Source organism: Heptranchias perlo, chromosome 18 (assembly GCF_035084215.1).
Source record: "Heptranchias perlo isolate sHepPer1 chromosome 18, sHepPer1.hap1, whole genome shotgun sequence".
Lineage (NCBI taxonomy): Eukaryota > Metazoa > Chordata > Chondrichthyes > Hexanchiformes > Hexanchidae > Heptranchias > Heptranchias perlo.
Window position 1 is genome coordinate 31108979 of NC_090342.1, and position 25460 is coordinate 31134438.

Below are 25460 nucleotides of genomic sequence, written 5' to 3' on the forward strand. Positions count from 1 at the left end.
ATCTGTCTAGTATAATCATGAGAACTCAATATAATTCTCAGCAAATGTATTCCCATCATCCAAAACAAATGAAATAAAGAGACAATCCATTAAGATTTGGCCTATAACAAGGCAGAAGAATGATCAGAACTTGGCTACAACCAGTGAGTTGCTCAACAAAGCATCTGAAAGCAAGCAGAAGCAATTCGCAATTTAGTCTCAGCCCTAAAGAGAAGTCAGATGTAAGACTTGAAACAACAGAAAATAAACAAGTACTGCATGAGCTATGACAGACACCTTTCAACTAAACAATGTAATTTACTTTAGTGTGCATGACATGACCAAAAATTACAATATCAAATGAGGATCAGCTGGATTGCTCTTGTAGAGAGCCAGCATGAACTCGATGGGCCAAATGGCCTCCTTCTGTGCTGTAACCATTCTACGATTCTAGGAGGCGAAGAACTGAAACAAGTCACAGAAGGAAAGGAATATTTACAATATCTAAAAGAAATAAAAACTGGAACTGGTGCAGTTCCTAGCGACAGGCGAACACTTAATTCAGGAGCATTCCGTTTACGCAGCCCTTCTGCTGAAGTTACGGTGGAAGAGCGGGAAAACCCCTGCAGAAATTCACTCCCACTGTCTTCTGACAGCAACATTCCACCCAATCATGTGATACAGATAAAAGAGCCCAATATTTACACAGCATCTACAGCTACTCCTGCCACTTTCCTTGCCGACTGCTCAGGAAAGTGGTTAACATTTGGAATGGTGGGTTCTTACCGACTTTCCAGTGGGTAAGTAACCTGAGCAATTTTAGCTGCCCACCTGCTCGGTTTCTACCGGCGGTTAGGGTTAAAATTGCCACCTTGGATTTTCAAAAGACCAATGAGAGCATCACTTCCCCAAAAGTTACCTCAACAGTATCTCTTCCACATTCAGCCTCCCCCATCCCAGTTCAAAAACACTGCATCCCATTCAACTCCCTGCCCTTTCTCGGAGATAAAGATGCCATTTTCAGTTCAGGCACACAATGGGCAGTCGGTGAGGCTCAAGTTACTTTGAGGCCTGGACCTCATTTGTATGCAGCTGGTGAGCGGTGCATACCGAACTGGTGCTCCAAGACGCCTTGATAGTTTGGGAAGGGAGTTGGAGCCAGGAAGAGCCAATCCCGTTTGGGGCGGGCCGTGCACAAGCCCACAAAAATTTAAATTTAAAATTTCTTCTGCCCATTTTTTGAGAGGCCTCCAGGGGTCCCTTTAAGAACTGCTGGTTAGGCTACCCAACGTCAGTGCAATCTAGTGGAGCACACGCTCCACCCATTTGTACCTCGAAATTGAGATTGAGCTCTACGTACTTCATTCATTGTTATCCATTCCCTTCATTGTCATCCATTCCTTCCTCCCCTCTTCCTGCAGCATTGCTTCTAAATGAGTTCTGCTGGTAATGGAAGTGCTTTCGGTCGCTGCATACTATATGAGGCAATTCCTGTTCTCTTGAGAACTCTCATACACAGTATGCAATGGCTGGAATCACTTCCATTAGTATCCAGATTCAGGTAGGTGTGGTTCTAAGGGGAGAGAGACCTGGTCTGCATAGATTGGCTTCAAAATGCTGATGGTTGGTAAGTATCCACTTTCTGTAAACTGATCTCCAGCCAAATGTCACCAAAGGCAAGGCACTGCCAGTAACTATCAAGGTCGCTACAACCCTAAATTTTGATGCCTCAGAATGCCACAGGGGATTTCAGTCACAGGAGTCAGTCAACAATACACAAGAGCATAAAGCAAATTACCGATGTGCTGTTTGCAAGAACAAACTAGTTCATCTCATTCTTCATGGACAACCAGCAGCAGCATGAAAAGTCTCTGCATTTTTCTAGCTGAAAGATATCTTCAGAGTCCAGGAGTTGGCACCCATGTGGGCCTATAGGTCCCTGCCCTCATTTAGTAAGCCACCATTCCCCAAACATGTAGCTCATTTGTGACCATCATGATAGATCAATGCACGATTCCCTGGCAGCAATCACAAAGCTTTTATCCTGAAACAATTTTTGAGTCCACCAGAAGAACGCAAGGCTGGTTTGCTAGATGATCAAGGCTGCACTCTGGAGCCATGACTTATGAGAGAGGAGCACAGGCAGAATGTGGTGCCTGCAGCCATGAGGATTATCATCTAACATGCTAAAGGCATCCTGAAGCAGTGCTTGAGATAGGTAAGGGGCATAAACCAATACAGTCCAGCAAAAGTCTTTGTCACAAATGTAGCAGTGCTGGTCACTCCTGTATATGGCCTGAGTGTCTTATATTCAGGAGTGTACCTGTATTACCCAATATCTAATTATACAATAGTGTAATGGGGAGGGGGGGTGGTAACAATTGTCCCTCTTGTGATCTGAACTGGATATTGTGTCTTTCACACATGCTGTCATGTGCGCTTCTCCAATGTTTCAGTTGGCAGACTGAAAACATTTTAATGAGACAAGGCCAGATATGAATCATCAAGCTGCTTTATTATACACATAGCAAATGAACATACAGAATAACATTTATAATCAGATCTCATCTTAACTAACTTCAGATCCCTCCTTATGAACAAGAAAAAAATAAATAAAAATACACCACACTATCCCTATTAGTGGACACTCTTGACTTTCGTAGTCAGCCTTCTGGCCTTGACTGGCTCTGGGCTTGTTTTGAATGAGTTTCCTCTCAAGGCCAGGCTCCCTTTTGGTTGACTAATTGCACTGGAGTGTCTTCTCTCATTTTTTCTTCCTGCATTCATAGGAAGTGGGAATGCAGTTCCTCCTCCTCCTTCTCATTTCAGGGATTTACCAGCAGGCCTGTCAACCAAACCGACTATACACTGTCCCAAGAGTACACTCTGAGCAGACACATCATTCCCTCACCTCAGGTACTGTTCTCCTTTTCAAAACCGCCGTCATCAGCCCTTGCTCAAAAAACCCACCCTTGGCCCCTCTTTCCTTGCAAACTACCGTCCCATCTTCAATCTCCCTATCGTCTCCAAAATCCTTGTGTGTGTTGTCGCCTCCAAAATCTGTGCCCATCTTTCTTGCAACTCCCTATTTGAATCAATCAGGTTTCCACAGCAACAAAACAGCTGTAACCAAGGTCATAAATGACATCCTCCATGACTGTGGTGTATCATCTCTAATCATCCTCCTTGACCTCTGCAGCCTTTGACACGATTGACCACACCATCCTCCTCCAAAACTTCTCTGTTCTGCAGCTCAGCAGGACTGTCCTCACCTGGTTCCTCTTTACCTATCTGATCATAGCCAGACCATCTCCAGTAATGGTTTCTCTTCCCACCCCAACATCATTACCTCTGGAGTCCCCAAAAAGACTTAACTTTGGCGCCCAATTTCTTTCTCGTCTCTATGCTGCCCCTTGGCTACATCATCCGCAGAAGTGGAAAACCCAGGCCATGTTGTTGAGGCAGAGTACAGAGAGCTTTACTCTTTCCTACATTACAACAGTGACTACACTTTAAAAGTGCTCTATTGCGTTTGATGGGCTGAATGGCCTTTTCTCATTCTATAACTTTTATGTTTTTAAACACTGCTAAATAATTTGTCATATCCATTAATCTTCACAAGTACTTTTTAACAAAAATGCTCTTTCCCAGTATTCCAGTAATATGATAGTACTGACAAGATTTATGTTGCAAAAAGTTAGCATTCAGCACAAGAGTCATTGATTTCTCACTATATGTGTTTGCAATAATAACACAGCCGTTGTTCAATCCATCATATTATAAATGGAATGTTATTTGCCTGGGTCCAAATCCTTTAGAAGATAGTCCAGTGGGAAAAGCTAATAAGCACTACTGTTTAAACCCAGGGTGGTATCTGGTAACAGGGTTTCACTTTTTAGAATACTGTAAATAGTGCATTTGTGCAGGAACCCCCAAACCTGGTCAGCCTACAGGCAAACTGGGCTGAAGATGGTTAGGAGTCAGAAACTAAACTTAGCAAAATATCATCTTCCCCTTCTTTGATTCTCCAACAATCCCTTCACCCACTCCAATCAGATCTTTCTTATCTCATTTAGACAATTTGACTTTGTGGTTCACCTTAGGGGCCCTCATTGATCAACTATCTTATCTTCACTTTTCTTTTATTTAAGCTATTATTCTCACATTTAAGGCTGTGGTACAGGTTTTGTAACTCACATTTTTAAGATTGAATTGTCTAATACAGTGCGTCTATGCAATACTACCTGCCATTGGTAATGACATTGTCAAACTGTACACTTCTGGTCTACTGACCATATGGTTTTTACAGATGGTGCAAATAGGTTTAAATTGTGCCTGTGGAGAAGAATAAAGTTAAGGAGATGCTTGAAATGACTCAGATATTGTTTGGATGTATCCCCTGATATTTAGAGACTGTGCTGGATTAAGGCATAAGCTATAAGTGTTGCAGCACAGAGCTCTGGCTTAAAATTAAAATAAATTTTAATTAAATTTTTGTTTTGTATGCTGCCTATTAGTTTGTCTTGGTGGTCAGCCTGAGTACAGTTGATGTATCTAACTTACATTACAGATAACTGCATTAGAAGTAGAATTTAGATAACCATCGTGCATCCATTAGTGTACATTGTAAACATTTCATAATAACTAATAATTGATTTTCTTAAAGGGAAAGGAAAGTCTGGGGGGAAATATGCACTTTTTATTTAAAATTGCTTTATGGAAGAAAGTAACATGTTAACTAAAATTTCTGTTGACTTTTTTGTTATGGAGACCCTCACATTGGTTTTCCCTTCCAGATAGTCCACTCCTCTTGGTACTTATGGACAGTGCCTCCTTGCTTCCCAGAGAAGCAGCATTGGAAATGATAGAAGCTATAACTTAAGATAGGCCCAAAAACTGCTGGACTCTGGGAAAGCATACAATTGGCTAGCAAATGTCCATTTGTAGAACAAGGCCTCAGCTCTGATTGGATAATCATCATGACCAACTTTCTCCACTTGGCATGAAAGAATCAAACTGATGGAAAACATACAGCATCTCTCATAACTTTCCATTTTAATCATTCTGAAAGATGGCACCTCCAAAAATGTAGTGCTCCCTCAGTACGGCACTGATGTGTCAGCCTGGATTATGTGCTCAAGTTTCTTGAGTGGGGCTTGAACCCACAACCTTAGAACTCAGAGGTGAGAGTGCTACCATTGAGACAAGGCTGGCACTTGGTGTACACTCTCAGTGCTCTGCTCAGCCTTGATAAAACTCCATTTGCTTCCTGTCCTCATTGTCAAATCTGTCCATGGCCTTGCTCCTCCCTACTTCTAGAGTCATCTCCAACTATACGTCTCATGCCCCTACACTGGAATTATCTTCCTAAACCCTCTATCAGGCTATCTTTCTTTCCACTTTCAAAATCCAGTCCAAGAACACCCCTTCTATCTTTGGAATACTTCCCTATCACACCTCACCACTGCTGAAACACTTTTCCACAAATTTATCAGCTCCAGGCTTGATTTCTTCAATGCTTTCCTTGCCAGCCTCCTGAACTCTACCTTACATAAATTGCAATTTATCCAGGATTTTGTTGCTTGTATCCTATCCTCTCTAAGTCTTCACTACTAACACCTCTGTTTTCACTGACCTCCATTGGCTCCCTATCTCATTGTTAAATCCCTCCATGGACTTGCTCCTCCCTACTTGTGCAATCTTCTCCAACCCTATGTCCCATACCTCTACAGTGGAATTCTCTTTCTTAAACCCTTCACAAGGCTATTTCTCTTCCCATCTTCCAAATACTCCTCAAAATCTATCTCTTTAACTATGTTTTTGGTCATCTCTAACTTCTCTCCCTTTTCCTGTTTGAATCCCCCACTGTAACTCCCCTCATCCCCCTCCCCCCTTGTTCCCCGCCCCACTCCTATGAAGTGCCTTGGGACATTTTGTTACATGAAAGGCACCTTTAAAATGCAAATTATGTTTTTGGTAGGTGTGCAAGGAGATAGCAAGGTGGTAGGATGAGGTAGGCATGTAGGCAACCAATGTTGCAAAGGCAGAAGTAGGCATTCTTGGTAATAGTCAGGATGCAGGATTTGAAGCTCAAGGCAGGATTGAGCAACATCAAGGTTGCACACCATGAGGCCAGCCTGAGTCAGTAGCTGGGAAGTGGGAGAGAATCGACAGCTATGGCACAAAGTTTCTGATGGGAGCAGAACAAGATGGCATCAGTCTTGTCAGTGTTAAGTCTGGCTCATTTACAACTTCCCAGCGGAAACATAGCAGCAGTTGTGGATGGATGGTGCCAAGAGAGGTAACGTTGAGTGCCATTGGTGTATATTTGGAATCTGATCATGTGCTTAATGAAGGGCAGAACATAGCTATGGAAGTAGAGGAGGCCAAGGATGGAGCCTTGGATCTGACTCTGCAGGTGTAGTTCTCAAAATCTATCTTAAACCTACCCCTGAACCTGCCTTCAATCAGCTCACCTAATTATTCTCTCTCTTTCCTACTTGGATCCTTGACCCCCTGTAAAACTTCTTGGGGCATTTCATTAGGTGAAAGGTGCTATAGAAGTGCAGGTTTTTCCTACTGAAATTTCACTTTGGCATTCTGTTATGGATTTTTTATGGCATTGCATCTTAAATTATTTACATTTGAAGCATTTTGTGTAACTTTGCTTTTAAAGTTTACAGTAATATTAGGAGAAATTGCATATTTGTTAAATTTGGGAAGAAGTGTTCCTTTGATCAGAGTTCAGAGGCCAGAACAGTTTGGATTTAGAAGTCAAAGATTTTTGTTGTTTGTTTTTTTAATTTTGTTCTCAGGATGTAGGATAATACTGGCAGGGCTGAATTTATTGCCCATCTCTAGTTTCCCTGAGAAGGTCTGACGTGATGCTCTAGTGGTTTCAAAGTTGGATTGAGATCTTATGAAGGCATAAATCCAGTAGCTCTAAGCAGTACCACACAGGATTTGCTGTTTGTTTCCCGGGCACACTACTGAAAGCTTATCTACATCTCAAGGCAACGATAGATATTCCTGAAGGTACAGGGAGTTAGGAATCACCCATGAGAACCATTTAAGATACAAAAGCCAAAATATCATAGGGTAAGAAGGCTCGAAAGGACTCCAAAAGGTAACAAAGGTGAATGCACCAACCACAGTGTGTGATAATGAGAGAGAAAGCAACAAATGTGCAGCTCAGTGTAAATGAAGAATTGGTGGAAGACCATCTGCACGGTATTGTGGACCCTAGCCCACAATATCACAAACGGAACTACTGGCCTGGGTTCCTTACCAGAATCTGTAGAAATTGTCTAGATTGTTAAATTATTTGCATGTAATATACATATTCAAATTATGTAAATAGAAATGTTAAATTGCCTCAGGTAATAATGCTTTTATTACTGGCAACTGTGGAATCAGTTTAAATATGTATAGGAGTTATTCAGGATCTAATGTGGCTTCCACTGAGAAGCAGCATGTGCTACACTGGGATTCTGAAACAAAACACTTCTGAGAGCAGATAACTTATCTTGGCCAATGCACACACCATGGCAGCAAAATTAACATTCATGTCATTATGAGTAGGAGCAAAACCCAGAGGGTTACTGAAAGAATGCAGCAAGTTTTGTACTTAATATTCATTAGCTAAACTGAAACATTCATTAAAACCCATAACTACATTAGATTCAAAGCCTTCTGTGATAAAAACTTCCAGTTTCTTTTGACCATAAGTGAATTCCTTTCCATGAATGGTAAGGTGAAAAGTGGAGCATTTGCCCTGGATTTATGACCAACCCAGGAGTGTTCCTTTCTCCATCTAAGCTATGCCATGTTTCTTTCTCCTTTTCACCACTACACACTGTCTCTTAACTTTGGCTGTAATTAATTTCCCACATCCTTTCTTAACTCCTTTTTTTATTGAGTTATGCAAAATTGCTCTTGAGTCACTGTACAATATGATACTTGTAGGTGCATACATTGAAGGTATTACAAAGTTCTATATATTTAGCTGATATTCCTTATTGGCAGGGCCAGGACAATGGTGTAGTGGCAATTTTAGAGGTAGCAATACCTTGAACCATGTATAAGTCTTATTTTCTATGGAGAGTGGGCTGTGGGTGCATTCCTCCCCTCCCTCTTTATTTGAACATAAGAACATAAGAAATAGGAGCAGGAGTAGGCCATACGGCCCCTCGAGCCTGCTCCGCCATTCAATCAGATCATGGCTGATCTTCAACCTCAATTCCACTTTCCTGCCCAATCCCCATATCCCTTGATTCCCCTATAGTCCAAAAATCTATCTATCTCAGCATTGAATATCCTCAACCATTCAGCATCCACAGCCCTCTGGGGTAGAGGATTCCAAAGATTCACAAACCTCTGAGTGAAGAAATTCCTTCCCATCTCAGTCTTAAATGGCCGACCCCTTATCCTGCGACTATGCCCTCTAGTTCTAGACTCTCCAGCCAGGGGAAACAACCTCTTAGCATCTACCCTGTCAAGCCCCCTCAGAATCTTACATGTTTCAATGAGATCACCTCTCATTCTTCTAAACTCCAGAGAGTATAGGCCCACCCATTCTACTCAACCTTTCCTCATAGGACAACCCTCTCATCCCAGGAATTAATTTAATGAACCTTCATTGCACCGCCTCTAAGGCAAGTATATCCTTCCTTAGATAAGGAGACCAAAACCATACGCAGTACTCCAGGTGAGGTTTCACCAAAGCCCTGTACAATTGTAGTAAGACTTCCTTACTCTTGTACTCCAACCCCCTTGCAATAAAGGTCAACATGCCATTTGCTTTCCTAATTGCCTGCTGTACCTGCATGCTAACTTTTTGGTGTTTCTTGTACCAGGACACCCAAGTGTCTCTGAACACCAACATTTAATAGTTTCTCACATTTAAAAAATATTCTGTATTTTTAATCTTCCTACCAAAGTGAATATGGTAAATCAGTTGAAAGACAGCAAATAACACATGTATCATCCATGAGGGGAGTCTTACCCACCACTAAGGTATTGGGAGATCAAAAAAAAATTAATAAAATATTAAAATAATATATATACTATAAAAATAGCATACTGGAAGATTGTAATATAATGCAAAAAAAAAAGCTTTTCACTGCAATAACTGCCGCAGTGCCTTATGATCTCTATTAGAAGACAATTGACCTTGTCCTTTGCTTTTGGAGCCAAGATTTCTTTGAATCCTCATCCCATTGGGAGAGAAGTGATCATTCAGGTTTACAAAAGGGAAACTTGCTGGGATTGGTTTTCTTTTACTAGTTTAAATCAGATCTAAATAGTTAAGAACTGGGTCAGCTCTTTGGTAAATTATTCACAGATACAGGTGCAGACTTGGGCAGGTGTAGGTAGCACACCAGGGGTGATAATTTTGACTTTGTGCAATAGTGTAAAATGGGCAATAGCGAATCGGCAGCCTATGTTACATCTCTCCCGATTTTCATTGACTTCACTATCGTTTTACACTATCGCACAAAGTTACGCCCAAGAGATGCAAAGGGAAAATTGTGTGTAAATGAAATTTAAAGGCATGAGGGCAAATAAAACGAAGTGTCACAATAAGGGGGCAGAAAAGGCCGTTAGAAAGGTTAAAATGTTTCTCAGCAAATTAACAGCCTTGGCCAAGGATGAAGGGTCAAAACATTAACAAGTGGCAGGCAAAAATGAATGGAAACCCCATGTGCAGGTATGAGTCTCCAGACAAGTGACAGAGCAGCCCAGCATCTGGCATCCTGAGTGTTGTGGTGGTATTGCATGTGATGGTTGCAAAGAGAGTTGTCCTCATTGCCATGATTCTGCCTTGCGGGATGCCTGGAAGGAGATGGAAGCAAGCTTGAAGTCACAGCTAACCAATACTGTCACTAGCTGTGAACCTAAGTGCTGGGAGAAAAAAAATACTAATGAAAAGCTGGCCAGAAATGGCTGCAAAACTGCTGCATCATGAATACTTGTAAATTGAGACTCCCTGCGCAATTAGGACCCCGACGCCATTTTAACTCAAAATCATGGAAGTCCTGTCCAGTGCCTGACCCGCCAAGAAAACCAGCGGGATTGGTTTGTCAGAGCCACTGAAGCAGTATTTAAAGGGACACTCACCTGCAGGTAAGTGTTATTGTGCTGTTCGGATTGCCAGGAGAGTTTATAGCTTCCAGATCGCATCTTTCTAATAATGTTTGCCTTACTAACCCTCAGTAAGCTTTCTGTGCTTATCATGTGTGCTATCATCCAGTTTCATTTGGATGGAGGAACAGTTGGAGAAAGAGGAACAAGCAGCAACAGCAGCCTCATCAATCAGCTGCAGCAGCAGCTGGGTTTGTTTGAAGACAGCAGTGAGGGGTGTGCTTGTGGGAGGCCATACCCAGCACTTAGGGTGTACAAGCCAGGAGTCACTTTCTTGGATCTATCCGAAAAGCAGTGCATCAGAAGGCTGTGCTTCTCCAGGCAGACTGTTGCAGACCTCTGCAGCCTCCTGCAACAGGACCTGCTACCTGCTGGACCAGGGGGCTATGATTTGCCGACATGTCACCCCAAGGAGGGCTTGGAGGTTTCAATGAGTGAAGTTCTGTGTTCTTCTCTTGCTTGATGCCATGTCCTGCTGCCCTCTGGGCACAGATGGTGCTTGAGTGTGCATAATTCCGTACAAGTGTATTAGAAATATCACTAAGGCATCCAGTGAAGTTCTTAGACAGTGAAGTGGAAGAGCCAAGCATTGTTCCTCTCTTACCCCTAGTTTGTCCCCCCAGTCTGCTGTTCCTAAATTGCTTTACATAGTCTTATAGAACAAAATCTATCAGTAAGTTTCATAGCAAATGGTCCCTGATACCTGTACATTATCTCTTACTGCGACAATCTCTGTAGACTGTGACCAATGTATGGCATATTTTCAAATGGCAAAAGATTGGCTTCTGCTGTCATATTGCATGCATGGTCAGTACCAATTGTTGTTACCTTGCCTTGTGTGTTCCGGGGTTTCGCAACATCCAAGAAATGCTCTGCATGTGTTTCAGCGTAGTGTTTCTCTTCGATACGCTTTATTGTTAGCGCAAAAGACTGTCATGTGCAAGCAGCATCAATTGGGAGTGCAGTGATTCCAACATAGTTGTTTGTCTCTTTTACCTTGTTCACCTTCATTGCTATCTGTTTCTCATGTTTGATCAGGTATCTACTCTACTAAAACTTGCTTTCACAGCCACAAATCTTTCCTCACCAATTGTCTCCGGCTCCGACTTATTCCACATGGATTCCAACTTAAATTCCACCCTTCATTTTACGGATCCACCCATGATTACAGATATCTCCATGATATATCTCCTCGAACCACTGCTCTTACAGTTTTCAGAGATTGATGCTTAACGCTAAGCGCTGCCATGTGCACGCTCTTGACTCTCTCTTCAGCAGCACCGACTCACTCTATTTCAGAGTTATCCTGGTCCCCAGTTCCATTTCATCCTTCGCCTCATCCGGCGCTTCAACCCTTTCGGGTGTCAAGGACCACACGCTTCACAACTCTTAGGTACCAACACCCCTCCTGATCCTCCTTCCCTTTCACTTTCCTCTGAACACATCCCTCCTTCCAATCTCACCCTTTGTCGTGTTTTTACTATCCCCTCTGACCTTCCCCTCTCTGATCCCGAACAATCAGTCCTCAGCAAAGGCCCCAGCTTCATCCCCTTACGCTCCCATCTCAATGAATTTCGAGCTTGACACGATGCGGAAATCTTCTTCCACCGCCTTCACCTCCGTGCCCACTTCTTTGGCCAGGAGTCTTCCCCCCACACAACAGACTCTTTCTCCCATCTTCAGAATTCTTGTTCCAACTGGACCCCTCCCTCTGTCCTCTTACCCTCTCTTGTTCTTTTTATTGGGAATTGCCGGTGTGACATTGGCCATCTCAATTTCTCTGCTCACCTCACTCGCTCTAACCTACCTCCCTCTGAACTTGCAGCACTCCGTTCTCTCAGGACCAACCCTGACATTGTCATTAAACCTACTGATAAGGACGGCGCTATTGTTGTTTGGCGAACAGACCTCTACTTTGCGGAGGTTGAACACCAACTCTCCGACACCTCCTCCTACCTCCCCCAGTCCATGACCCCACCGCTGAACATTCAGCCATCGTTTGCCAGACCATCACTGACCTCATCTCCTCTGGAGGTCTTCCACCCACGGCCTCCAAACTCATAGTCCCCCAACCCCGCACAGCCCACTTCTACCTCCTTCCCAAGATCCAAAAACAGGACTGCCTCGGTAGACCCATTGTTTCAGCCTGTTCTTGCCCCACTGAACTTATTTCTTCCTATCTCGATTCTGTTTTTTCTCCCCTTGTCCAGTCTTTTCCGACCTACATCCACGACTCTTCTAACGCCCTCCGCCGCTTAAACCGTTTCCAGTTTCCTGGCCCTAACTGTCTTCTTTTCACCATGGACGTCCGGTGCCTCTACACCTCCATCCCCCACCAGGATGGCCTGTGGGCCCTCCGCTTCTTCCTTGAACGGAGGCCCAACCAGTCCCCATGCACCACCACACTCCTCCGCCTGGCTGAACTTGTTCTTATGTTGAACAACTTCTCCTTTGACTCCACTCGCTTCCTCCAAATAAAAGATGTTGCTATGGGAACCTGTTTGGGTCCTAGTTATGCCTGCCTTTTTGTGGGATACGTGCGACATTCTTTGTTCCATTCCTAGTCAGGTCTCCTCCCTCACCTCTTTTTCCGGTACATTCATAACTGTGTTGGTGCCGTTTCCTGCTCTCACCCCAAAATGGAAAATTTTATCAACTTTGCTTCCAATTTCTACCCTTCTCTCGCCTTCACATGGTCCATCTCCGACTCTTCCCTTCCTCAACTTCTCTCTCTCCATTTCCAGGGATATGCTGTCCACCAATATCTAGTATTATCCCACTGACTCCCACAGCTACCTTGATTATACTTCCTCCCACCCCGCTTTCTGTAAGGACTCTATTCCATTCTCCCAGTTTCTCCATCTTCGTCGCATCTGTTCTGACGATGTCACCTTCCACACCAGTGCTTCCGATATGTCTTCTTTTCCTCAACCGAGGATTCCCCTTCACTGTGGTTGACAGGGCCCTCTACCATGTCTGTCCCATTTCCTGCACTTCTGCCCTCACCCCTTCCAGAACCACGATAGGGTCCCCCTTGTCCTCACTTCCATCCCACCAGCCTCCATATTCAATGGATCTTCCTCCGCAATTTCGGCCACCTCCAGTACGACATCACTACCAAACACATCTTCCCCTCCCCTTTCAGTATTCTGAATGGATTGTTCCCTCCGTGACACTCTGGTCCACTCTTCCATCACCACCAACACCTGTTCCCCTTCCTCTGGCACCTTCCCATGCACACGCAGGAGATGCAACACCTGCCCTTTCACCTCCTCCCTTCCCACCGTCCAGAGCCCCAAACACTCCTTCCAGGTGAAACAGCGATTTACTTGTACTTCTTTCAATTTAGTATACCGTATTCGCTGCTCATGATGCGGTCTCCTTTACATTGGGGAGACCAAACACAAATTGGGTGAACGCTTTGCTGAACACCTCCGCTCAGTCCGCAAGCGTGACCCTGACCTTCCGGTCGCCTGCCATTTTAATTCTCCATCCCACTCCCACTCTGACCTTTCTGTCCCCGGCCTCCTACACTGTTCCGATGAAGCTCAACACAAGCTCGAGAAACTGCACCTCATCTTTCAATTGGGCACTTTATAACCTTCCAGACTCATGATTGATTTCAACAACTTCAGATCATAACCACTGCTCCCTTTTTTTCGGACTGCAGATGCTGGTAATGGTTCTGCTGTTGCCATTTACAGTTCCTCTGGACCCATTTTTTGTTTCTTTGTTGTCCCATTATCACCCCGCTTTTGCCTTGCACCATCATTCCTTTTGTCATTTAATCACTCCCGCCCTCCACCCTATCAGAGACCTTCCCTTTTGTTCTTTCCTTCCCCCACCCCCCCCCCCCCCCACCCTCCTTTTTCTCTGGCTCTGTACTTGCTTATAAACTGTTAAGAACATAAGAAATAGGAACAGGATTACTGGCCCTCGAGCCTGCTCTGCCCTTCAATAAAATCATGGTTGATCTTCGACCTCAACTCCACTTTCCTGCCTGATCTCCATATCCCTTGATCTCTAACTTCTTCCAGTTCTGATGAAAAGTTATCGACCTGAAACATTAACTATTTCTCTCTCCACAGATGCTGCCTTACCTGCTGAGTGTTTCCAGCATTTTCTGTTACCAGCCAAAGCAACAACTGGCCTGTTCTTCAGTAGCATCGACATTGTAGTCTTTTAATTGTTATATAATGTTAACGGGTTTGTAGTCGGTTTCTATAATAGCATTGGTTATATCATATTTAGCTTGATTCATGGGCTTGCAGTGATCCTGAATACTAAAAAAAAAATTGTCAAAACGGACCTATTTGTTGTTGTATTGTTGTTGCCTGTAGCAGAATAACTGCTAGAAATTTTATTTTGAGAAATGAAGTCGTGTTTAGCATGCAGGTGGTACAGCAGACTAGATGTATTTCTGTGACAATAGATAAAAGTTTTAAAAGTAAACTTCCCATTCACAAGTCCTTCACTTTCAGTGCTTTGCTCCATAATGCCAAGGCATGATGAAAGTGAGGATTCTGTTAACAGGGGAAACTTAGAATTATTGGAGGCATGGGCAACATATGATGCTGTCATCAACCAGCATTTGAAACTTGGAACAAAAAGTGTCCTCTATATGTGTCACCAGCTTCAAGATGAAATTCTTGATATAATGTCTATCATGATTGTTGACAAATTTGTCAACCAAGTCAAACATGCTAGAACATTTTGTATTATCCCAGATATGACACCTGATATTTCTGAACTTTTAAATATTTAAAACAATGGGTGAAGTACTGTTCTGGAAACATCAGTGAAAGACTAGGAATAATTCTGGAAAGGACTTCAGGCTGAAGCATCCCAGGAACAAAGTATCACAATCAGTGATACTGCATAGGAGTAAATTATATTATTAATATTTATATCATGTGAGTAAATTATTATTGATATTTTCTTCATATGAGGAAACTATATTTTTCATAGTTGAGAGAAATGACAGTGATGGATGAAAACAATGATGGACTCGAGTAAGTCATTGCTTTCTCATTAGGCACACGCAGATTTATATTTCATCGGAATCGTACCTACAGGGTAGTTTTATATATGTATTATATATTCTCAGACTAATTAGACTACATCAGCATTGCCCCTAGATCCTCTTAAGCGTAATATTGGCAATTTGGTTAATTAACACACGGGGAAAGCACAGAGGTTAAATGCTACATTGCATTTTGCTATCACTTGCATGCAAATAGTAAGGCACATGTCTTAGGATACCAGCAGCATAGGTTCTATGCTTATCATTTGCTTGATGAAGCTAAGAATGCTGTCTTATCAGGAGGTGCTGCAGCTGGGACTGGCAAATTGAGAGACTAATCTCCACTGGTAGACTTCTTTCAATGGCAAAGATTGTTTATAATAAACTTTTCATTTTCCCCGCTGAGGCAGCCCATTTTGAGGAGATATTTTTCATTATTTTAGAAGCATTTCATAATAGATTTTGAAAATATCACAGGATAAGCATTCAATTGCTAAATATTGTGAAAGCACTGTGGAGCATAGTTAGAAAAATCTGTGTTTGGAATCTTATGCCATCTGATGTTTATGATTGTGTGGAGATGAGTTATCATTGATTTTGATGGGGTATCTATAAACTATGCAAGTTTCACAACCATAGAGAGGAGATGACCGGAGCCTTTCATTGTACATTTTAAGCTCACTCTTGATTCTCCGTTCAGTTCATCCCAAATGCACTGCCTCAGATTGCTAAAAGCCCAGCAGGTCTTCCTTGGTCAAAGAAGTGCTTCTTTATCCAGATATGTGTTTGGTGATAGGCTGCTGCTCAGGTAGGGAAATAACTGGATTGAACTCGGCTTGTGCTGAAAACGAGGTGGAGGTCTTCTAAAGTGTGGACAACAAAGCACATACATTGATGAACAGGACCTTCTGAGTGATGGCTTTGTTAAATTTGTTCTTTGTTTTAATCAATGGATGTTGAATGGTTTTCCATTTCCTAAACTGGATGATTACTCCTTCCCCAAGATATAATGTGACTTTCAGCATGGCAGAGAAGAATAGTTTTGGCCACTATCTTCTCTCACTGTGTTTAAGGGGCACAGACTTGAATGCATCTGGTGCACAACTGGTTTAGCAATCCATCGCCAGATCAGCTGGACCATGCTATCGAGCCTCACTCTCCTCTGACAAAACCATCCACTTCTCCAGGATCATCGTGGAGAGCACTACAGTCTCCTTAAATCCCTTATCCCTTTCCTTTCCCTCCAACAACAAATGTAAGGAACTTATGGACTTCTTTGTCGCTATGGTTGAGACTATCCATTCAGCTGCCTCTACTATTTCCCCCTTCCACATTCCACCAAGCCAAACCTCCCCCCCCCACCCCCCAGGCTCTGCTCTGCCCTAGCCATGAACATGCATCTCTCTCTAGTTTCTCTGCAATCTCCCCTCATGCGATCTCCAAGCTCATGTTGTCCATGAGACCCATCTCCTGCTCCCTTGACCCCATTCCTACTAAATTGTTGACCACCCAACTTCCCTTCCTGGCTCCTATGCAAGCTAACATTGTAAATGGTTCCCTCTCCTCAGATACTGTTCTCCTCCCTTTTAAAACTGTCATCATCACTCCCCTCCTCAAAAAAACCCCAACCCTCAATCATTCTGTCCTTGCAAACTACTACTTCTCCAATCTCCCTTTCCTCTCCTTGATCATATTGTTGTCTCCCAAATCCATGATCATCTTTGCTGCAACACCTTGCTTGAATCTCTTGAATCAGGTTTCCGCCCCTGCCACAGCACCAAGGCAGCCTTAATCAAAATCATGAATGTCATCCTCTGTAACTGTGACCATGCTGCAAAATTGCTCCCCGTTCTGCTCAATCCCTCTGCAGCCTGGCACAGATGACCATATCGTCGTCCTCCAATGCCCACCTCAGTGGGACTGCCCTTGATTGGTTCCACTCTTACCTAACCATCTGTAACCCGTATCTCCTGTTTCTCTTCCTGTCCCTCAACACCGTTACCACTGCAGTCCCTAAAGGATCTATGCTAGGCCCCTCCTCTTCCTTATCTACATGTTAGGACTAATGATATCATCTGCAGACATGAGGTCAGCTTCCACATATATGCCGATGACACCAGTTCTATCTCTCCACCTGTTTTGACCCCTCCACTGCCTTTGCGTTGTCAGACTGCTTGTCCGACATCCAGATTTCAATGAGTCACAATTGCTTCCAGCTAACATCGGTAAGATCAAAGCCATTGTCTTTGGCCCCCTCCACAAACTAAGTACTTTTGCCACCAATTTCTTCCCATCCCAGCCAGTGCCTAAGGCTGAACCAGTGTTCACAATCTCAGCATCCTATTCAACCTGTCATCACCACAATTGCCTACTTTTATCTGCATCAGTCACTTAAGTCCTTGCCTTACCAAGCTTCCAATCAGTATCCTCTCCATCACAAAGATGGCTTACTTCCACCTCTGAAACCTCGCCTGCCTCCACCCCTACATCAGCCCATTTGTTGCTGAAACCCTCATCCATGTCTTTGTCACCTCCAGACTCCACTATTCCAATGCGCTTCTGGTTGGCCTCGCATCCTTCACTCTCCATAAACTTCAACTCATCTAAAACTTTGTTGCTCTTATCCAATCCTGCACCATGACTCACTCTCCCATCACTGCATCCTTGCTCACCTGCACTGGCTCCCAGTCCATCACTTCACATTTAAAATTCTTATGTGTTTAAATCCCTTCAGGGTCTTGCCCCTTCCTATCTCTGTAACCTTCTCCAGCCTTACAAACCCCCTCCACGAATCCTCCGGTCCCGACTCTGGCCTCTTATGCACCCCCCTCTTTTGCCCCAACATTTCCAGCTGCGCCTTCAGCTGCCGAGACCCCACAGTCTGGAATTCCTTCCCCAAACTGCTCTGCCGCTTCACCTCACTCTCCTCCTTTACGATCCTTCTTAAAACTCACCCCTCTCCTCCTAATATCTATTTTAGCTCAGCTTCCATTATTTTTGATTACACCTCTTTGAAGTGCCTTGAAACATTTTTCTACATTAAAGGCACTGTATTAATCCAAGTTGTTATGTTTGCTTCCAGAGCTCTAGTGCTTACTATCAAATGAAATAGCAGTGGAATGATTCTCTATTCATTTAGAATAAGTTTTCTTTCTCCTCAGCAATTTTATCCCCCCCCCCCCCCCCCGAAGCATTGACTCCTTTCTGGAATATTGTTTAACAGGTGTCAGTTATGCTCTGGTACCTCACTGAAGAGTGCAGTTGGAAATTCATGAGCCTCAACAGCAAGTTTCTGCAGGCTATTCAACCACAGGAATATCATCACTGAGCCCAATCCAGTCTTCATCTGTCATACACACACAGTTCCAAAGATAGTGGTCAGAAGCGAGATGTAGGTCAGACATGGGTAAGTACTGAAAATACAGGGAAAACCTTGATGCCAATATAAGGTTCACACAAGGGTCAGTACTGGAAATAAGGCATACGTAATGAGGTGGAACACACACAGTAATGCTTCTGGTAAAGAATATTGGGTAAATCTTTAGAGTAACATTGTTAATGGTTTAACTTTTAAATTCCCACCACAAATTGTGCACTTCAGGCATTAATTTCTGCAGAATTAATCCCAGTTGCTCACTCAGACTGAACCTGACAGTACATAACCTCTTCACCCTGAACTGAGCTTCAATCTCTACATCCTGTCAACACCACTTGCTTAAGTCCTTGCCTTTGCTCACTGTTGTTGACAACCCCTATCTATGCCTTTGTCACCTCCCAACTTTCCTCACAAGCCTCCCACATTCTACCCTACATCAGCTCATCCAGAATGCTGCTGCTCATATCCTGTATATCTGCATCATTCCCACCTTCACTGACTCCCTGTCCCCTAATGTATTGACTTCCAAACCCTCCGTGGCCCCATTCCTCCTTACCTGACATCTTCTCTGACCCTGTGTTCCAGCATGCACCCACTACTCCACATCCTGATTTACGGTGCATTTCCCTTACTCTTCCCTCAATAACAAAGCCTTCAGCCATCACACCGTTGAATTCTTTTCCTAAACTCATAATCAAAATCCTCTTTTAAAGCTACCTCCTTTTGCTTTCAGCCACCTTCCCAATTCCTGTTCAGTGAAGAATGTTTTAATGTGAGTCAGAAGGTCATGGGTTCAAGCTCCATTTCAGAGACTTGAGCATGTGATCTAGGCTGACATTTCAGAGCATCACTGGGGCCATGTTGCACTGTCAGAGATGCTGACTTTTGTATGAGATGTTAAACCAAATCTTTGCTCTGTCAGGAGGACATAAAAGATTCCATGGCACTATTCAAAGAAAATAGTTCTCCTGAGGTGCTAGCCACCATTTATCCCTCAATCAATATCCTAAACCGATTATCTGGTCATTTATCTTATTGCTGTTTGTGGGAACATGTCCGCAGTATTACAACATTGACTACACTTCAAAGGTACTTCGTTGGCTATGAAGCACTTTAGAAAGTCCTGAGGACATGAAAGACACTATAAATGCAAGTTTGTTTTTTTCTTGCGTATATGAAAGTGCAAGTTTTTGTTTAGTTTCTTGAGGCAGGTACAATGAGGGACATGATATTGCATTGCCAATCAACATTGTATTCTTTTCAGAGTCCATTTTCTTGTGTGCAATTGTAGAGATAAACCAGAGATGGTATATCCCCTTCCTCTGTTTCACCAGTGGAGGCAGAGCCTTTGCCAATCTGGAATTATCTTCCTAAAATGTTTTGCTTTGGTACCTCTCTCCCCTTTTTCAAAAAGGTGCTTGGACTTAATTCTTTGTCTATGCTTTTGGTCACCTTGCCTAACTACTTTCAACTCAGTATTCTTTGTTCCCCCTGTAAAGCACCTCAGGAAGTCTTACGTGAAAGAGACTATTAATGTACATCATTTACTTCCTTACTACTGCAGTCCTTGCTGCTTCATAGGATAATTGCATTGAGGATTTATTGCAAAAATCAATTTCCCTCACTCTTACTATACCTCATATGGCCTATTCCAGTCATCCCTAACTCCTGGTTGACCAATCTGCTCACATTTCTCTTCATATGGCTGCTATCTCCTGTTCTTAGAGTTAGGGAGTGTACTGGCAGTGGGTCTATTGCAATTAGGAGTTGAACTATCCCAGGTTTCCTTATGATGAGTAAAGACTGGTTTCACATTCAGAGGCAGCTTGAATACCTTCACTTCCCATTAGTGTTCTTTGATCATCAGCAGATGTGCTTACAGGATGATTAGGCAGGAAAGAATCAAGAGGCAGATAGGATGGAAGACGCTGGGAGGCAATTGGATGGGAATCCCAGACCTACTGTGACTGTGATTTTGTAGCTGTTGGGTGTGACAGTTGGTAATTATGTCTGATGCTCCTTGTTGAATGTTACCTGTCGGAGTTAGACAGAGTCTGAGTAAATTATTTACATGTGCCATGGAGCAAAGATTTAGAAACTAGCTTTTATTCTTAAAACAACATATTACTTCTGAACATCTCAGAATCTAGCCCTGAATTTCTAACTGTACTTTGATACTAACAGTTTATCCCCCACCCCACACACAGGTCTTTATTCCAACAGTCCACATTTATTAAGAATTTTATTCTACAATTAATTAGTAAACAAGTCAGGCTAGTGTCAGCCAATGATATCTACCACCACCTAGTAAATGACCCAAATTCAATTATTTTATGTTCAAAGGGTAATTACTTCACTTCTGGTGCAGGTGTTATTCTTTGAATGAAGATCATATTCTATATTCTACTGGCAAAGTAAATGATGCTACTGGAAAAATCAGGGAATATCTGTGTCTTTCAGAGATTTTTCACCAGAACTCGTAGGACCATTCTACTGTGTCCTATGCCAGCACCTCGTGCAGCCATTTTAGGTTCTCTTCATTGCATAGGACTGCCAAGTATTAAGTCCAATAGAGGATTGCTGTGTCGCATTTTGTTTGTGGCAGACAGATGGACAGAAATCAGTCTCAACATGATATACTCGGGTTTGCCTTAGTGAGAGGTACCAGAGACACCAAGCACGCCCATCAGTGACAGAGTAAGGTACTGTACAAGTAAAATTGAATTTAAAGCCAAAACCTGACATATGGAAGCTCAAAACCAGCCAAACTACTATACTCTTAGTGGGCAGTAAGTAATATAGGTTCCAAAGTAGAAGGAAAAAACAACTGAAGATAGCTGCCTGCAATGCAGCCAGGGAATGGTGTGCAGGTTCAACTATCAGTGCTTTGTAAAGAGTCCCTCTGATTTCCTCATGGTGCAATTTGCTGTTTTTTAAAAAATCATTCTTTTCACAATCACATTGATTGAACAGTTCACAAGGTTTTTGATTTAAAAAGGGGGGAGGGGAGGGGAAAAAGAGAGAAAAAGGCTGCAACATGACAGCAGAACTCAAATCAGCTCTCTGTAGAACAGCATATGGTAAAGCAGTAAAGTGGTAACAGGCAAAATGTAATAGAACACAATTCAGCAACTGGCCTCCAATGAAGCCATTTTTGACAGAAGCTCACATCCTTCACTGCACTTGCCATTAGGGAGTAGGTCATTGCTCTGTAGTACAAAGTTTGGCAGCTCCTTGTTGTTGGGCACAGCATGTGTCCCGTCACGGTGATGGGGAAAGATGGTGCCAGTCAGCTATGTTTATTTATTTTACTGCAATCCTTCTATTTGACTGACTGAGGGATGAAAGTAATTACTTACAAGCCTCACATGATTTTGCAGACAGGCATTGTGCAGGCACTAAAGAATAAAATGAATCAGATGGCACAGTTGAAAACACACGCACATGATCTGTATAAATAAGGAACTCTGCATCTACTCAACTACCAAATCTTTTTGATTCCAGTAGAACATTTTAACTTATTGCATTTCATTCTTAAATACACACCAGTTGCCAATATCTCTGAATCCTTCTGTACTTTAGAGGACATCAAAATAAAAGGACAGCTCCAAATTTTTCTTGACTTGATAGAAGCACTTCTACTGTCCCAGTCAGCAAGTTAAGTTTTCTGTGACACATCAGGTCCCTTGACTACAAATTCTGTCAAGAAAATCACCACCCTATGAAATTTGCAAAGTTGAAAGCATAGCCCTCATTACCCAGAAGTACTCAATTCCCAGTCTCCACCCCCCCCCCCCCAACCAATGGAGTACCCTCTGTCCCTCAATCAATACCACCAAAAACACATTATCTGGTCATTTATCTAATTGATGTTTGTGGCACAAATTGGCTGCTGCATTTCCCTACAACAGCAACTACATTTTAAAATACTTCACTGGCTGTGGCGTGCATTGGGAAGTCATGAAGTTGTGAAAGGCACGATATAAATGCAAGTTTATTCCTTCTTTCTGATTAGACAGCTTGCTTGATTAAATTTCATATTTTCCCCTTCTGATGTCTGGGATCTGGCAGTTTGTTTTAAATTGAGAAGGGAATATAATCCAGAAAGAAAAAAATAATTGCACATAAAGGGTCAGACTGCTATAGTTACTTGCCAATTTGAAAATGAGCATGCAGCAGTCTCAATGGAGATAAACTGGATGTTGGTTCCAGAAATCTGACTGGAATCTTTGCATCTCCCGCAGTCAACAAAATGGCAAGTTTAAAGCAAGGTGAGAATTGGAAGGTTTGTAATTCATATGCCAATAGAAAGTCTACCGGACAATGGAAACAAGGCAGATTACACACATCTTTATTTTATTAAAACAGATTTCTCAAGTCACTGATTATGCAACAGGAATAGTGATAGTTCATCACTCAATAATCCAATTGTTATCACGATCATCCTTAGAATTGTGTTTTTTTTAAAAAACATTCAAGAATCATTATGGTTCACATGATAATCAATACCCAAAAGTCAAAAAGGGAAACAAAACATTTGGAAGGTATCTTCAAAACTGTGAGGCTCTGCCACTGCCAAATCCTCAAATTATAGGAACTGACCTGCCATACTTTGGATACTGTATGAGGGGAACACAATAAACCTCTAACTCTGGATAACTTTTTAGCACAATCATTAAAGAGCTTCTGCTTCACTCTATGGTCCACAATGTAGGAACACAAGCCTGAGCAAAGGTGACCCAGGAACATGGGCACGTGTAGAATAATCGTGATACAAACTGCCTTCAATAATCGCAGCAATTTATTTTTGTGTTGAACTATCCCTAGTGAGGCGTGGAATCAGTCCATTGTACGCTGTGCAAGAGCTCTGATATTTATGTTAACCAAGATGTCTGTAACTGTACAAAAACATGCTACAAACTTGTCTGTTTAGTCAGAATTAAAAGGTGCACTCGGAAGCAGAAAGAAGTGAGAAGGAAAAAAAACAATATGAGATGGTGCAGCACAAGGCCACGGCAAAGCAAGACAATCATCACTTGAGAAGTTCTCTCATTTCAGGGCTTTCAGCAACTTCCAAGTAGCTCATTCCTTCAGGGCTTTTCGCTGTTTTATCAGCACCCTGTGGGGTGGGAAAAGAAGGAAACAAGAGACAATTAATTAGACAGATGATGTTCACATGAATAAGACCTAAATATTGGCTTTTGTTCAAAATGAAAAGAAACAAATAGGACCATCATTTAAAAATAACACCCACAGGGAACAAAGCAATGAGACAGGCTTTAAAATAAATGTGTCTGCTGATTTAATAGCAGCAAGCTGGTGAAAAGAGAGAGCACTGACTACAGATTAATAAACTTACTACTACTAGCACGAGGCTGCCTTGAAGCAACCAACAAGCCTTACTCAAGTGGAAAAAAAGTCACGACCAATTTTCAATCAATATAAATCAATAAAACGTTAGTCATTTTAAAATGAATCATTTAACACTTGAACACTATTCCCAAGCACATCAAAACTGACCAATGAGTTTACCCAATACCGCTTCAATGCTCAGGGACAGTTACTGAAGCTCTGAAGTTTTGACCTCTGCTGTAGTGGGAAAAGTACTGACATGATTATTGGCAAATGAGATCACACATGTGGCTGTTAGGCCATTGAACTAGTCTGCTTTCTACATACCCTCACATTCATTTCAGTTCTAATAACATAATTACTGGATCTTAGATATTCCCCTACTGTATATTATATACTAAATAATTAAAGCTTTGATCCAGAGTAGTGTCTAAGTTTTCCTCTGCTGTTTTGACAATCAGTACCTGGGTTGTTGAAATTCCCCACCATTAATATTCTGGCCTATTTACAGGTCGCCTTGATCTGTAAAAACATTTCACGTGTTCACTATAATGCTTTACTGAAATGCTAGTGGAAGTTCAATGATGTACGTACAATGACATGGTCTGTGGTGAATTTACTGTTATATTTCATGTGTGATAATTTATCAGTGCAACATTAAAAGGGCAATTTTGCTATATATTGGTGGTAATACACTAAATTAGTCTAGTGAAAACACTGGCATATCTCACGTGTGTCAGGAACATTGCCATCAAAAGTGAAGACCATTAAATACCTGTTTTAAGTGTTCAAGTCTTAACGATATAAAAACTTGGAATAAAAGATCTTATGGTCATCTCTACGCAACACACATTTTACAGAATTCAAACTATTCAAAACGAAGAACAATGCCTATTTCTGATTGAGTGCAGGCACAATCATTGTCCCTCTGCTAATATGTACCCTGGATTGTATATAAAGCAGCTTCTTCCCTCTCTCAAAGCCAACGACTCTTTGAAAGACCACATCACCATAACATCTGTTTTGGGAAAATGGCTGAGATTGCATTATTTTCTTGATTAAGTAGTTATTTATTTATTAAATCTGAAATTCTTAGTTGAGCTGGGATCCAGGGCCTGGCAGATAAGATCAGATGAAAGTGAATGGGCTACACATCCGGTCAGGCAGAACCTGAGACATTGAGCCTGTCATAGCAGTCAATACATCTGATGTATTCAGTGAGCGGCAGCTGAGAAGAGGCTGGACCAGCTTGGCTTTTTAAAAAGACAATAAAATAATTGAAGTGTTTGTGTTTAATAAAAACAGCTTAACTGGAATGATATTCTATACCTTACTCTGCTGTATATCATAGTAACTACTGCAGCTTTTACTAGCACAAACATCTTGCATACCCACCTTCTCCTACACAGAAAACACCAGACACTACTTCTCCCAGCAGAGATCACAGAGAACCCTGCATTAAATTCTACAAAATTACTAGGACGTTCTTCCTTCCAAGTATCAAGGAATTATTTTTTTGTAGTAAATCCAAACATTCAGCACTTTTGTACATTTTCCTCCCTCTCAGCTGCTCCAACATACATTCCC

The 25460-nt window shown here is 42.3% G+C and overlaps 1 protein-coding gene across 1 annotated transcript in view; it reads right to left on the minus strand.

Annotated features, from left to right (window-relative positions):
• Window positions 1–22856: 22856 nt before the first annotated feature.
• mtpn (myotrophin) overlaps window positions 22857–25460 on the minus strand; it is a 104426-nt gene continuing 101822 nt past the window's right edge. The window contains exon 5 of the mRNA XM_067999138.1: window positions 22857–23640. Coding sequence (XP_067855239.1) covers window positions 23554–23640 — 87 coding nt within the window. The 3' untranslated portion in view covers window positions 22857–23553. The remainder of the gene's footprint in view (window positions 23641–25460) is intronic.